This window comes from Pelophylax lessonae (genome assembly GCF_965119305.1).
Source record: "Pelophylax lessonae genome assembly, chromosome: 8".
Classification (NCBI taxonomy): Eukaryota; Metazoa; Chordata; class Amphibia; order Anura; family Ranidae; genus Pelophylax; species Pelophylax lessonae.
The window spans coordinates 179,542,307-179,559,095 of record NC_138775.1 but is presented as its reverse complement, the minus strand read 5'-3'; the positions used below and the strand labels follow the sequence as shown (position 1 = coordinate 179,559,095).

The 16,789-nt window shown below is 42.5% G+C and overlaps 1 protein-coding gene across 2 annotated transcripts in view; it reads left to right on the top strand.

The window, feature by feature from the left end:
* CDC14A (cell division cycle 14A) overlaps nt 1-16,789 on the top strand; it is a 212,075-nt gene that overhangs the window by 143,995 nt on the left and 51,291 nt on the right. For both annotated transcript variants that reach the window (XM_082265809.1, XM_082265808.1), the window contains exon 10: nt 8,565-8,703. In XM_082265809.1, the coding sequence (XP_082121935.1) occupies nt 8,565-8,703 (139 nt within the window). The remainder of the gene's footprint in view (nt 1-8,564; nt 8,704-16,789) is intronic.

Sequence of the window (16,789 nt, the reverse complement as noted above, 5' to 3'; positions counted from 1 at the left end):
TGTCACCGCTGACATCCGCTGCCCCATAGGGATGCATGGATAATCCGATCAGGTCCGCCTGAAAAACTGACAGGTGGATCAGATTTGATCGCCTATGTGAAAGGGGCCTTACTGTGTTTTATGCCTCCTTATAATGTCCTCTGTGAGCTCCTGATCCTCTCCTTTTTCTTTACACTTTCATCTGTTTGGAACAAAAAGTGCAGGATATTTGCCGTCATGTGTACTGCTATATGTACAGTACACATCCCACAGTCCCTAGTCCTTAGTCCTATGCAGGAGTGAGTAAAAAAGGGGGGCTATAATCCTATATACACTGGGACCATGGAGAATAAAGGTAGCCATCCTCTAACAGGAAGTCAGCTAATGGCAGTAGGTAAAAAACAAGGAATTTAGAGATACAGAAGAGGCTAAGAGCAAAAGAGATTTTTTTGAGTTAGGATAACATACCTGAATTGAACTTTTTTTTTCTTCTTTAAACCAAAGTTTAGTGTCATTTTAAACAAACAAGAAAGCAAAATCACTAAATATGCAGCTGATAATGGTAAAATAATGTGTACTGTGTGGTTTCATCCTTCTTCTTAAACTGGCCATAGATGGACTAATTTGCTTTACTGCAACAATGGGTGCAGAATCTCTCCCACAAAGCCATTATGTCGCTGGGAGAACACAATGATTACTGCTAGCAGCTATAATAGTAACTTGCAATAATTGCATGTAAAATCCGACAGGCTGGTTGTACCCAAGTTGATGGATCAATCAACTTGGGTACAATCACCCTGCCCAAAGATGGTTGGAACCACGGCCTGTTCAGCAGGGACCGGCCGAGAATCGAGCCGTCTATGGCCAGTTTAAGAGCATAGAGATTTTTTTTTTTTAATTTAGCATAACATACCTAAATAGTTATATATATTTTTTTTTTTAAACCAGAGTTTAGTGTCACTTTAATTAAACAAGAAAGCGAAACCACTGAATACGCAGCTATTGTTGCACAACAAAACTGATAAAGGTGAAATCATCTATAAAGATTGCACTGTGTGGTTTTATCCTTCTGCTTACACATATACTCCTGCTGCCCATTATGAAGAACATGTGGGAGTTCTCCTTGACTAGGTGTATGGGAAAACATTATGGTTACATTTTTTTTTTTTTTATCTTCCTAAAAATGTGAAAATCAGACTACTGCATTCAGAGCATATTTAACAATGTTTAATGCTGAACTCCAGCCTCTCCTTCAGTCTTTCACAGTTGTACAGGCACCTCTTCTGTGCTGAAATTGCTTTCTCTGATTTTACTGCACACCATGAGTTCCTCACAGTGTTCATTAATAGCTTGCGCAAATCAGATAGAGCCTTATTTCTGGCTATAAGTCTTCCAGCATTATCTAGCTTTTTACACTCCAGCCTAACTTCCCTGCCACTTTTATTCATTGGATTTGAGTTATTCCAATAATTGAGGTTAAGCATCACGTGTAGACATAACACATGGCAGGCGGGATTTACTAAAACTGGTGCACACAGAATCTGGTGCAGCTGGGCATTGTATCAGCTTCTAACTTCAGCTTGTTCAATAAACCACTTGACTTCCAGAAGATTTACCCCCCTTCATGACCAGGCCATTTTTTGCATTACGGCACTGGTTTAATTTAACTGACAGTTGTAGGGTCATGCAAAGATGTGCCTAAATAAAATGTATTTTACATAAGTAAAATTTATCTTCTTTTTTTTTTTTCCCACAAATAGAGCTTTCTTTTGGTGGTACTTGATCACCTCTGAATTTTTTATTTTTTGTGCTATAAATAAAAAAAGTCCAAAAATTTTGAAATAAAAAAAAAAAAAAACATTTTTTACTTTATGCTATAAAACTTATCCAATACAAAAACTGAATCAAAATCTAATTGTTTCATAAGTTCAGGCCAATATGTATTCTGCTACATATTTTTGATTTAAAAAATCCCAATAAGCGTATATTGATTGATTTGCACAAAAGTTAAAGCATCTACAAACTATGGGATATTCAGATAAAAAAGATCTTCTGCTATCCAGCCAATCTTTGTAGTGTAATGAAAACACAGAGTGCCACCACCTTAATCAAATGCACATTCACTAAACCATAAGCTGTAACAGGTACAGCAGACACAGCATTTTTTCTCAGGTATTCATCCTCCCCAGGTGTATGCACTTGCACTCCAGAATTACTCCTCTTAGGCCACTGCAAAAGGCAACTCCCACTGGAAAAGACAGAGCTCATCAAGGAGCCAAAAGAAAGCCAATGATAGTGTAGTAGTTTAATGGTTTAATGTAGAACAGAGACAATCATCCAATTAGAACAATGTGACAGAGAAAAAACAGTAAAAACTCACTGAGAGCCACTGACAACCCAGGATTGTGCATCGGCGTGACTTCAGCACTGAAATTCCGCCCCGACTAGTTTCGTCCAGACTAATAAGGGCAGACTTTGATTTAAGAGAGACTGAATGTTTGGCGAATTAAATACTGTTTACTTATTTGTTGTATGTTTTTGGTATAGTCACTGGCTGCATCATTAACCGATATTGTTAGGCATCATGCACAATGGATGTTTTTACAGCTGCTGTATTTGGCTTCAGGCATTTTTTTCTGCAGCCAGTAAACTCACCAGCATGTTATCCTTTTTGTCCATGCACACATTAGCTTTTATCAGCATTTTTTGCAGGGGCGTTTTCTGGCTGGGAAAAAACAAAAAAAGCATAAACAGAAGTGGAGTTTTTCAGCTGTAAAAACACTCTAACTATGAAAAATGCTAGAAAACACAGAAAACTCAGCTATTCAGCGTTTGTGAGAGTTTTTGAGCCATAAGCTTTTGTGGGACTATAGTTTTGCTAAAAAAAACGCTAAAAAAACGTAAACGCTGCAAAACGCTACTGCAAAACGCTACTGCAAAACGCTACTGCAAAACGCTACTGCAAAACGCTGCTGCAAAACGCTACTGCAAAACTCATGATGCTGCATCGATGGGCACTGGTGAGGCTGCATTGATGGGCACTGGTGAGGCTGCATTGATGGGCACTGGTGAGGCTGCATTGATGGGCACCAAGGAGGCTGCATTCATGGGCACTGATGAGGCTGCATTTTTGGGCACTGATGAAGCTGCATTGATGGGCACTGATGGGGTGGCACTGATGGGCTCTGATAAGCTGCACTGATTATACTGCACTTATGGGCACTGATAGCCTGATGGCCTGGTCACTAAGAGAGAAAAACCTTCCGGTCCAGAAGTGGTTAAAAATGACCTTTCCTTTTCAATCTGCAGCTCTAAATTTCTGAAAATGCAATGCAATACGGCTACCTGGAGGTGTTTCTGTACACAGAATGTGTACTGACCACACCCCAGAAACATCATTTCCTGCTTGTGTGATTGGCTCACCAATTTTCCCAGAAGACTGCACTAAGATACAAGTCAGATTTTAGGCATCCCGTGCAACAAAAATTTAATTTTTGGTAAGATACTTTCAATAGGAAAACACGTCTAAAGGGATGCAGGCCTAGCAGCTTTCCTCATTAGAGCTCTGCAGGTGCACAGCTGGTTGATAATTAGTAAACCCCTCCCTTTGGAATCACTTTCCCACATGGAAAAGCAAACACATAGGGATTTCTTCAGATTAACAAAAGGTAGGAATCTGAAACCAAGTTTGTTAAAATCCTTGTAATGTACATTGATCACCCAGAGGAGAATGTTTTTTTCTTAACAAAAGTGGAGTTATTCTTTAAGTTCCACTTTTAAGATAGCATTTTTTTATCTCAATCAGAGACCAGTAATGGTTTTCTGTAAGTGCCAAAACCATTGCTGTTTTATTCCTCTGGGCTAGTTCACATTTGCTTCAAAACAAGGCTTTGAACACACTTTGTTAAAGCTCTCTGAAAGCCAGTCAAAGCCCCGGTCACTAAATAAAATGATTAGCTTACAGTCCTGTTTACACCTTGCTCTTGCTTCGCTTTGATTCGGCTTTGCTTCAAAAATGATATCCCATGTTGCTTTAGTGGGGCTTCAAAGCGTCTTCAAATTCTCCATAGAAGTCTATGACAAAGCTCGCTTGAAGCATCATCAAAGCACCCCTGAAGCACCAAAAACACATAAAAAAAGCATGTTGAAACGGTAGGTTCTTTAACCTGCTTAGCGGTATCCCCGAGCGTGACTCGGGGTGGATTTTCCATGCTATTATCAGTATCCCGAGTCACGCTTGGGGGAGATGTGCAGAGCGAGCAGCGGTGTCTCTTACCTTCTCCTGGCGATCCAGCGATGATCTCCCATTGCTGTGATCGCCAGCCGAGATCCCCGCCGCTCGTCTGTCGGTATGAGGACTTCCTGGTTCCGCTCCCTGCAGCAGCAATGCTGCATGGGAGCGGAACTGGGAGGGAAATTCAAACGTTGCACAAAACACAAACACATAACATTTATATTATATTATTGATTAGATTATAATTCATGCGTTTGTGTTTCAAATTTATCACATCTGGGATGTCTACTAGAGTCTTGTTTTGGTCAGGTTTAAGTCAGTAATTACTAAGAATTGGAGGCCTATAATACATAACGCCAAATTTCCATGCAAAAAATTGTACCGCTTTTGGTACAGAATTCCTGACATAATCATACCGCCAGGGAGGTTAATGTGTGTTGAAGCCAAAGCAAAGAGTAAATAAGGCCTTACAACTATGTCAACATTCTTCAGTTTGTAGGCAGGATTTCCCAGAATCGTCCCTCTCTCATCTCCTGTAAGTGGCTTTCTGCTTTACAGAACTACTATTCAACTACTTTGATATTGCCTTTCTTGCATTACCTATAATGTGATTTTTCTTTTAGGTCTTATTGTATAGTGCAGACAGACCCTCCAATTTAGCACTCATATTAAAAGATTTCCAATGTCCTGGTTTATTTCAGCATCTAAAGAACACGAGAAGGCAGAACTGCATTTTGTTGTGCAAATTTGCACAATCTTGCAATTACTGTAGTCTTGCTGATTTCACTGACTGGATGCTTGTTTTAGGTCAGTGATCTGACTTAGAAATTCACTTTACCTTATTAGTGGTTTTATTTAAATCATTGATTAGTAAACTGCAGGCAAATGCAATTGTTCTAAGGTTATTGCCATTTATACAGTATGACTGGTCTCCGCACTGCCATACTGAGTAGTTCTGATCGTGGTATTTGCCACCTGTTATTAAATACCAGCAGCAAGGAAGCCTGCATTGAGACAAATAAAAAGGTTGGCATTTCAGACCTGCTTATGTCAATGCCTTTTTCTTGACTATGAATGGCATTGGACTATGATGCCAGCCAGACAACTAGCATTTCCAAAAAGAGAGGTCAGCAATGGCTGCCTATATACATATCTCCCAGTACATAATTTAATTTTAGTGCTATTCCTCCAGAGCCCATCAGGTGGTGCTACATCTTATCAACCAATGTACAGCTATTATTGAACTCGAGGGAGTATTCATGTAAATATTTCTATTTATACTCCGGAAATTAATGTGCGCTAAACACACTGCTTGGCTCCAAGTCATGTAATTACAACCACAGGGGAGTCTGTGTGTATGTTTTCGAGAATCTCACTGGCACAGTGTACTGCAATCACGTGTAATTCTTTAGCTGCCAGGCTAGTATTTATTACAGCATGTAAATCTGTGGCTTGGCACTAAAAGCATACATGGGCTTTGCATATAGGGCAAAGCAACAGGTTCACTTTAATGCCGCCTTCCCCTGCAGCACATACTCTTATTTTGCTCCTAGTATGAAAATAGTAGGGGCTGCCATTCTTAAAATCTACTTACTAACTGAACTGTGTAGCCAACACTTTATATTTATTACGATTTTTCATATAGTCATATGGGTATGCCATGTCATCAGCGAATACTAAATACAGTGGGCATTTGGACGTTGCAGTTGTAGAGGTGAACAAGTACAGGTTTCAATCATCGGAAAAGTGAACTGTAGGGGGAATTTGGTTAAATGTAAAGGATTAGCTAATTTCTACTCATCAGTGAAAATCTCCAAGCTGTGTAAACCCTATGCAACATTCAGCCCACAAGCGGTTGTCTGTAACAAAATGATTGGTTTTTGCCATTCCGACACTTAAAAGCAGACCCTCACTCCCAAATACCCAATCACTTTATAGTCATCCTCCTTAAAGAAAATCTCCAGTCTCATTGTGTAAAAACTAAAAGTCAGCAGCTACAAAAACTGTAGCTGCTGACTTACCTTCTTCTAGTGTTCTTCACTAGCCTTGGGTTCCCGACACTGGCATCTTAACACTGGGCTTCACAGCCGGGTGCTCACTGCACATGTGTTACCTGTGCTGCACATTGTGAATGCTCCCACAGTCTTGTCCCCGAAGACTGCGAGGAGGGAGGTTGGAGTAGAACTTCCATCCCAGTAGCCTAGTGGGAGCAGAAGTGAGAGCAGTTACTTGTCAAAATAACCTCTCCGCCCACCCTTCATCCCTCCCTGCCTATAATGCCATTCTTGAAAGAGGGCGGGAGGAGGCCTTAAAGTGGAACCTCCCCTTTTGAGTAGAGTTCCACTTTAACCCTAAAATCGTAAACCCCCCCTTTTTTTCTGGATTGTTGGTCTGGCCCAAACCCTCCCTTTATTCTTTCCAGGGCTAGAATTGTCAGTTCTGCTCCAGTAGTCTTTGGTGATATCTATCAGATATTCCAGGAGGCATTGCCTAATACTGTGTGTCTGGAGGAGGGCAGAATTGGCAATGTGTCATCAGGGGGCTGGCTGCCCCATTTCAGAAGAGACAGCCGGCTCCCAATGATGTCAGCAAAGAAGATGGGGGCTCAGCACCCAGTGAGCAATAGTTAAGCCTTGGATCCCAGTGGGACCATGCTGTATTCACTGGGTGAACGAGTATATCCTGGCAAACCAGGTAAGAGTGAGTTAAACAGGCAAAAAATTTGGGGGAGCATACCCATGTATTTCCAAAGCTGCTGCAGCTATGAACCAAAAGACATGTATATTAAAAAAGAATAGCGCGCAAATGCAAAAGAAATTACTACCAAATCTGAAGAGAGTCCATAAATAAAAATGGGGGTTTGGTCCCACCATATGGCCATATCGTGCTCAAGCCCACTACTGCGTCAAAGTACCCCATTATCAGTGGGTCCTACACTATCCATGAAAAAGAGATGAATCCAGCCCTTCTAACCCTTGGAGACAACACTCCTTGCTGGGAAAAATGTGCAAATGCACTACAGGGGACTCCTCCTATATCCATTTGATGGTGGACACTGATTGAGTACAGGTGTATGTGGGGGGTGGGGAGGGCTGCTCAACCTCGATAGTCTGGTCAGACCGAATACATAATAAACAGGCAAAAAATTTGGGGGAGCATACCCATGTATTTCCAAAGCTGCTGCAGCTATGAACTAAGGATTTAAATGGCTTGCTTAGGATGGGCCCAAAATTGACCATGTAGATATACTTTACTATGCTGACCAAATTAAAGCTTACCATAAGGGCTTATTTACAAGAGCGTATCATAGATACGTGTAGATACATGGATAGTGTAGGACCCACTGATAATGGGGGTACTTTGACGCAGTAGTGGGCTTGAGCACGATATGGCCATATGGTGGGACCAAACCCCCATTTTTATTTATGGATTGTCTTCAGATTTGGTAGTAATTTCTTTTGCATTTGCGCACTATTCTTTTTTAATATACATGTCTTTTGGTTCATAGCTGCAGCAGCTTTAGAAATACATGGGTATGCTCCCCCAAATTTTTTGCCTGTTTATTATGTATTCGGTCTGACCAGACCACCGAGGTTGAGCAACCCTCCCCACCCCCCACACACACCTGTACTCAATCAGTGTCCACCATCAAGTGGATATAGGAGGAGTCCCCTGTAGTGCATTTGCACATCTTTCCCAGCAAGGAGTATTATCTCCAAGGGTTAGAAAGGCTGGATTCATCTCTTTTTCATGGATAGTGTAGGACCCACTGATAATGGGGTACTTTGACGCAGTAGTGGGCTTGAGCACGATATGGCCATATGGTGGGACCAAACCCCCATTTTTATTTATGGACTCTCTTCAGATTTGGTAGTAAGAGTGAGTTAAAAACAATATTAAACTACAGGGTTCTGGTGAAGTTCCTTTTTACGCTCCACTTATCAGAAGTATACTAGTAGTAATAACTCAATGAGCACTGCAGAAGAAGGGTGGCAGATCTACTTGACAATATGACAGTATAAGTGATGAATTTCCTCTCCAGTCTCTGGATTGCCACTAAATCATCTTTGCACTTGTGCTAGCTGGTTGTCTGAGGACCTTGAAATGCTAGCTTCCCGCTGTGGGCTTCTTGTTTGAAGAAGTTTGATACAGAATTGTCTGTTTTGACAATAGCCACCATTCCATTATTCCTTCCATTTTCTCATCTTTTCAAGAAGAATGCAATTCTGTAGCTGAATCTCTAAGAGTAACGCATACAGAGACTTTGATACATGTGTATATCTTTTCAAATGCTTTCTGAAGGATTGTGACAACACATTTTAATCATGTGCACTTTTGTTATTTCCTATAGCTGGCCTAGGCAGGACGGGCACCCTTATTGCTTGTTATATTATGAAGCACTACAGGTTCACAAACTCGGAAGCCATAGCATGGATAAGAATATGCCGACCTGGGTCTATTATCGGGCCTCAGCAGCATTTCCTAGAAGAGTAAGTAATGGCTTTGTCTCTACTTTTTGATGCTTCTTTGAACATATTTTAATTTCTTTTATAGTTTTATGCTTTTATTTTTAAGTGTACACTTTTCATAACATTTTATACCTATCGTTTTTAGAATATTTTTTTTTTTTTTTTTTTTAGAAAAAAAGGATAAAATAGTATTGTTACTCATAGCAACTTATTAAGTGTTAGATAGTCATGGCTTGCTGTGTTACTACACCCAATTAGAGCACCACCAACCAAAAATGCTGCTTAATTAATCTCTAACATTCAAAACAAATTTACCCAATCATCCATGTCTCCATGCTTTAATTTGTTGAGAAATCACCTATTATTTCTGGCTCTGGCCATCTTGAGTAGGGGCAGATGATTTATGTAGCATTTACTTCCTAGAATCCACCTGCCCTTAGCCCAGGCATGCAAGCAAGAGAAGGCGTGCTTAGCTGAGAAACGCCATTCTCCCCTACTGAAGACTCCTGGGATGTATGACATCATTTGCCTAGGCATGGAAACTAGGAAGCAACTAAAGAAATGTTAAAAAAAAAAGTTTAAAACAAGCAAATATGGTATACCTTTCTATCAATTTACTAATGCTAGCAGCATAAGGATTAAAAATAGTCAATGCTGATTGAGAGAGTGAAGTTTTGCTTTAACTTGGAGGCAAGTAATACCATACTGTATGACCTTGTGAAGGTTGTAGAGCTATATGAGGATGGAATGTGTGCATACTTTTATTTACACTGAATTCCTTTCTGTAGTCTGTCACAGACCTGCTCATTGTCAGCGGGCATACTGAAGTGATGGTTGTCAGTACAAATCAAAGGCATGTTCACATGATAGCGGTGAAAACATCTATACAAAACTTCTTATATTGTCTTGGATGGAGAGCCATGGGAATAGGTTTTGTATTAAATTATAAAAGTCAGTAGAATCCAATGAACAGCTGAACTTTGTTTGATATCACCACCAGTCTTCCCATGTGCCTAGTCCAAAATCTATCAATAGATTGCACTCATTCAATATAACCAGTACATTGGGATCTAGGAAGACAAAACTTCTTATTTGAGTTATTCACATACAAAACACCCTGTCATGCATTACAACCAGATTTATATCATAGCAGCACAACATTAGGCCCCATTCACATTTCTGTATGGGGCTGTGTGTGATTACATGCTAAAAGCCCAGCAGGGGTTCCTGTCCATTAACTGCATACAAATTACATACGAGTGGCTACGATTAGCTGTGGGAGCTGTCAGCCGTCAATTCCTTTTAATGGGGCTTCCTCCCGCAGCTAATAGTAGCCACTTGTATGCAGTGGCGGCTGGTGCTCAATTTTCTTTGGGGGGGAGGCCCAGCCAGCCAGCCAACCACATAACCCACCCCCTGTCACTTAGTCGATCACCCGTCAGACCCCCCCACCAGCCCCTGCACTTACCCCATGCAGGTGGCGGCTTCTGCCCCTGCTTCTCCTCCCGAGTCCCAACGGTTGTTTCTTCTCCTGGCCAATCAGGAGTTAGGATTTGCGGCCAATGGGGTCTTAGGACTCCCAGCCAGTCAGGACTCAGGACTCGCTTCCTGACTGGCCAAGAGGAGAAACAGTAAGACATTAGCGAATAATAATTTGCTATTGTCACACAACTGGGTGGGCTTTGGGCGCAGTGCTCTGCACCCCAAGCCCACCCTTTTTGAAGCCAACTAGAGCCTCCGGCTCTAATCATGTGCTTCTAAAACAAAAAAACATTGGAATCCATGCGCCGGGCACCCTGCATGTAGATTACAGGCCGTGTGCATGGATGAGGGGGGTGGGGCCCCTGCGCTCCTAATGGATGGGCCGCCACTGCTTGTATGTAATCTTATGAAGCAGTTATCCATAAATGATTGGCCTTAGGTGCAGACAGCCTGCATCCAGGGCCGATCAATCACAAGTAATGACTGCTTGAGCAAATACATGCAAGTGGCCATGATTAGCTGCGGGAGCTGTCAGCCTCCCATAGCTTTCAATAGTACTTCCTCCTGCATCTAATCACTGAAAACTTCCACTGAGGTTCCCGCATGTAATTGCACATGGCCCCGCCAGGAGAAGATAGTGATTATTGCTAGCGGCTATAGCACCCGCTAGCGATAATCGTAAGTGAATCCGGCAGGCTTGATTGATTGATCAACTTGGTACATTCAGCCTGCCCACATACGATTTGAATCTCAGCCAGTTCCTGCTGAACTGGCCGAGATGTGAACCGTCTATGGCCGGCCTTCGTCTTCCTTTACCAAAGATAAAATGATTTGGTTTTGGTGAAGTTCTTTTTAAGATGAGCTATTCTAATGAAACCAATGTTCAGGTTTTGTTTGGTAAAGTAATACAGAGTAACTTAACAGTTTCATGCAGCCGTGCACAGACAAAATTACCTCTTTCTGATCATTTTTATAAACATCAAAGTGTTTTAGTAATGCAAATGTGATCTAGACGAAAAGAATACTGTAAGCTAGATTAACCGCTTGCCGCCCGCCCGCCGTCATATGACGGCGGAGCGGAGCGACCATTATCCTGGGCCGCCGTCATATGACGGCGGCACTTTAAGCAGGGCAGGCGCGCGATCGCGTGCACGCCGCCCTGCACTGTCGGTGTCGGGGTGTCCCCGGGACACCCCCCGTCACCGGCAGGGGGGAAACAGCCAATGGGCGTGGCTGTTTCCCACGTGATCGGCTGTGTTCCAATGACACAGCCGATCACAATGAAGGCGCCCACCAGATGACCGCGCATGCGCGATCGGGAGCGCGCAGCGCGGTCGTGTCGGTGGCACTGTGTTCCGTAGGAACACAGCTGTCACCGGCGGTAGTAAACAGTCACTGACAGTGACTGTTTACTATGTGATCGGCTGTGAATCCATTCACAGCCGATCACAAAATGTAAACAAAGAGCAGTAACTGACTGTTACTAGCTCTTCTCTCCTCATACAGTTTCCAGTATGAGGGGAGCAGAGCTAGAAATAGTGAGTTACTGCTCTGTACACCTGTAGAAAGTAAAAATCACACTAATAAAGGTCCCCACACACAGTCCTCAGCCCCCCCCCCCCCCCCCCAATATCACCTGTCACCCAACAGTCACCTCATCAGTGCCCAGAAATTGACACCCATAACGTTCACATTTGAGCGCAGCGATCGCAGGCAAAATCACTGCGATTCTGCCCGCGATCCGGAAATCATTGCAAATCGCGGGACGCCTGTGCGTTGCCCGTGATTTGCAATAGCACCCCAAACGCTGTGCGATGTTGCCGCCATTTCCGCCTGCCGAATCGCGGTAACATCGCGCAAACATCGCATGACGCCCAAAAAAGGTACAAGAGTTTCTTTGGAGCGTCATGCGTTGTTTGCGTGATGTTACCGCGATTCGGCAGGCGGAAATGGCGGCAACATCGCACAGCGTTTGGGGTGCTATTGAAAATCACGGGCAATGCACAGGCGCCCCGCAATTTGCAATGATTTCTGGATCACGGGCAGAATCGCAGTGATTCTGCCCGTGATCGCTACGCTCACATGTGAACGTAGCCTAAAATTCACCGGTCACCAGAGACTGCCATCAGTACCGCCGTGCACCATCGCCCGTCACCTGTCACCCATCAGTGACCATCGCCCGTCACCTGTCACCCCATCAATCACCGTCACCTGTCACCCCATCAATCACCGTCACCTGTCACCCCATCAGTCATCGTCACCTGTCACCCCATCAGTCATCGTCACTTGACACCCCATCAGTGATCGTCACTTGTCACCCCATCAATCATCGTCACATGTCACCCCGTCAGTGACTGTCATCTGTCACCCCATCAATCATCGTCATCTGTCACCCCATCAATCATCATCACCTGTCACCTCATCAATCATCGTCACCTTTCACCCCATCAATCATCGTCACCTGTCACCTCATCAATCATCATCACCTGTCACCTCATCAATCATCGTCACCTGTCACCCCATCAGTCATCGTCACCTGTCACCCCATCAGTCATCGTCACCTGTCACCCCGTCAGTCATCGTCACCGGTTTGCCATATACATGCAATGACTTACTGACCGCCTAACGACTATATGCGTTGGCCATTAAAAGCTAAATACTGGGGTTATGGCAGCAGATAGCCCCCATAACCCCGGTATTTTTTGAAACGGCGGGCGGTCGGCTTTCAGATAAGGGTGGTCCCAGTGGCGGATTCGCCGCGGAATTACCCTTACGGTGCAGGGGAAGAGGTGCCCCCCCCCCCTCCTGCCGCGTCCCAGACGTTTTCCCAGCTTACCGGACCCGCCGGCAGCGGGGAAAACTATCCGGTCCCGGATCCTCAGAGACAGGAAGTCGAGTGAGGGCAAGATGGCCCTCACTCAACTCTATGGTCTTGGAGGACCGGAGCTACGTCAAAAGACGTTGCCTAGCAACCGGTTTAAAGGGCCGCTTTTTTTTTTTTGCTTTTTTTTTTTCCTCTTTCAACAATTTTTTTTTTTTTTTTTCTTTTTTAGTGTAGTTGTGAGGTGTGAGGTCTTTTTGACCCCAGATCTCACAATAAAGAGGACCTGTCATGCCTATTTCTATTACAAGGGATGTTTACATTCCTTGTAATAGGAATAAAAATGATCAAAACATTTTTTTTTTTTTAACTGTGTAAAAATAAAAAAATAATAAATAAAATAAATAGGAAAAAAAAAAAAAAAAAAAAATTAAAGCGCCCTGTCCCCGTTAGCTCACGCGCAGAAGCAAACGCATACGCAAGTCCCGCCCACATATGTAAACGGTGTTCAAACCATACATGTGAGGTATCGCCGCGATCGTTAGAGCAAGTGCAATAATTTGAGCCCTAGACCTCCTCTGTAACTCTAAGCTAGTAACCTGCAGAAATTTTTAAAATGTTGCCTATGGGGATTTTTAAGTACCAATGTTTGGCGCCATTCTGTGAGCATGCGCAATTTTGAAGCATGACATGTTGGGTATCTAATTACTCGGCGTAACATTATCTTTCACATTATGGAAAAAAATTGGGCTAAATTTACTGTTTTCTTATTTTTTAGTTCAAAAAAGTGAATTTTTTTCAAAAAAATCGCATTTGGAAGACTGCTGCGCAAATATGGTGTGATAAAAAATATTGCAACGATCTCCATTTTATTCTCTAGGGTCTCTGCTAAAAAAAAATATATAATGTTTGGGGGTTCAAAGTAGTTTTCTAGCAAAAAAAATGATTTTAGCTTGTAAACACCAAGTGTCAAAAATAGGCCCAGTCTTAAAGTGGATAAATGGACAACTTTGTGTAAAGCGCTACTTGGATGTGAGGCCTATGTATGTGGCCAGGCTGTGAAAAAGTGTTACACATGTGGTATCGCCATACTCAGGAGGAGTAGCAGAATGTATTTTGGGGTGCAAGTTTTGCTATGTACATGCGATGTGTTAGAAATATTGCATAAATGGACAGCTTTGTGTAAAAAAAATGTGTTTTCATTTTCTTTCCACATTTTCCAAAAACTTGTGGAAAAAAATGACATACTCAAAAGACTCATTATGCCTCAAAAATTATACGTTGGGCTGTTTGCTTTCCAAAATGGGGTCATTTTATGGGGGTTTCCATTGTCCTGGTGCTCCAGGGCCTTCAAAAGTGCGATAGGTTGTCAGGAAATGATATGTGTAATTTGTGCTCCTAGAATGCCGGACGCTGCTACTCGGATGTTAGGCCTCTGTATGTGGCCAGGCTGTGAAAAAGTCTCACACATGTGGTATCGCCATACTCAGGAGGAGTAGTAGAATGTGTTTTGGGGTGTAGTTGAAAGTATACATGTGCTGTGTGAGAGAAATAACCTGTTAATACGGCAATTTGTAAAAAAATAAAAATAAAAAAAAATAAATCTTCATTTTGCAAAGCATTGTGGGAAAAAATTACAACTTCAAAAAACTCATCATGCCCCTTATTAAATACCTTGGAATGTCTACTTTCCAAAAAGGGGTCATTTGGGGGGTATTTGTACTTTCCTGACCTTTTAGTGTCTCAAGAAATGAGATAGGCCTTCAGTACATCAGGTGTGATCAAGTGTGATCAATTTTCAATGAATAGCACCATAACTTGTGGACTCTATAACTTTCACAAAGACCAAATAATATACACTTATTTGTGTTTTTTTTACCAAAGATAAGTAGCAGTATAAATTTTGGCCAAAATTTGTGAAGAAAAATGACTAATTTGCAAAATTTTATGACAGAAACAAAGAAAAATGCGTTTTTTCACGATATTTTCAGTCTTTTTTTATTTATAGCACAAAAAATAAAAAACCCAGTATTGATCAAATACCATCAAAAGAAAGCTCTATTTGTGTGAAAAAAAGGACACAATTTTTGTATGGGTACAGTGTTGCATGACTGAGTAATTCTCAGTCAAAGTGTGAGAGCGCTGAAAGCTGAAAATCGGTCTGGGCAGGAAGGGGGTGAAAGTGCACTGTAGGCAAGTGGTTAAAATGATTTAATTACATGAGTCACAGCTTTTTAGCATGCAGTGTAAATTACTTGTTTTGATATTTCAAATAATTTGCTTCACTTTCTAGATATAACTGAGTAAGGTATGCGCATAAGGTTTAGTGGTTTAATCGTATTTTTTGATTTTAAAAATAAATCATAAAGCCTTCCTCTTCTTATGAAGTGAAGGATACACAATAGAAAACAATTCACTCTTTATTTTTCTGTCCTGGGAAAGTTTACAGAAAGGACTTCATTAACTAAAAGAGTACAAAATGTTCATGCAAAGCGTATCTATGGTCAGAATGTAAAACCATATACTAATTTCCACATTGTATTTCAATTATTTCTAGCCTTAAATGCAACATTAAAGCTTCTTTTTAAAAAAAAAAAAATAAAAAAATAACAAACATTATACTTTCCTGCTCTGTGCAATAGTTTTGCACAGAGCAGCCCTGATCCTCTTCTTCTGGGGTCCCCTGATGGTGCTCCAGTGTCAATCAGTGGTGCCTTTCTGTGCCCATCAGTGATGCCTGTCAGTGCCTACTCATCAGTGCTGCCTATCAGAGCCCCCTATCAGTGCCACCTATCAGTGCCCATCATTGACACCTATCAGTGCCCATAAAGCTTGCCCATCTGTGCTGCATATTAGTGCTTCCTCATCAGTGCCACCTTATCAGTGCCCATTAGTGCAGCCTATCAGTGCTCTTCAGTACAGCCTCATCATCACAGATTCTAGCTACTCTAGTTTTGATCACTTTCCCTCAATGCACTTATAATATTTTCTAATAATAATTTGAGATTCAGAAACATTGTTACTCTTTACCATACTTGCTCACCAAGTGTATGGTAGGTCCAGGTTAGCACTTAACATACTGTATATGTGGACAAATAGTTCATTTCTCTTACGTCCTCCGACAGTCGCCGCCTCCTCTAAGTCATCACTGTTGGGTATTGACTTCCCATCCACAGGAGTAGCTAGGCATATAGACTTAGTCCAAAGACAAAGATATTAGCATATACACACCCATGGGGGCTGTCCCATCTGGTCAATACCCCCCTGCATCACCACTCCCAACTCAGTTTTAATCTGCCTAGCGTCAGAAGTAGTCAGGCTTACCTTGTGCTGGGGCTTCAGTCTCAGCCTTCCTAATCTTTTATTTGATTTTCTTTGAAAATGTCAGTTTTTTCTCTTACTTTACTAGCTGTTTATTTTGTCAGCTTCTAGTGTTAGTCTTCTCTTTGGATGAAGATGGATCATGCGGTGCTGGGATTCGGACTGACCGCCCTGGTTCTCCAGAGCAAGAGGGTCAGATGGACCCCCAGCCCGCCATCGAGCGTTCAGCTATGGCATTACGAACGATCCATCCCTGTTCGCTGCAGGGGTGCAGCCGTGAGGTGGCTACCTCACAGGACAAATCTGCGGTGCTGCAGTGTCATGTCCCTGGCTCACGGCACTCCCTGTCAGGTGAGGACAGTGGTTTTCCGTGCATGGAGGCTTCCCACGCCATCTGGTACAGGTAAGTACTTCTGTGTGGGGCCTCTGTCTGCGGTGGCAGTCTGTGTTGCTGTGTGTCCCCCATGTCTGTGCCTGTGTGAC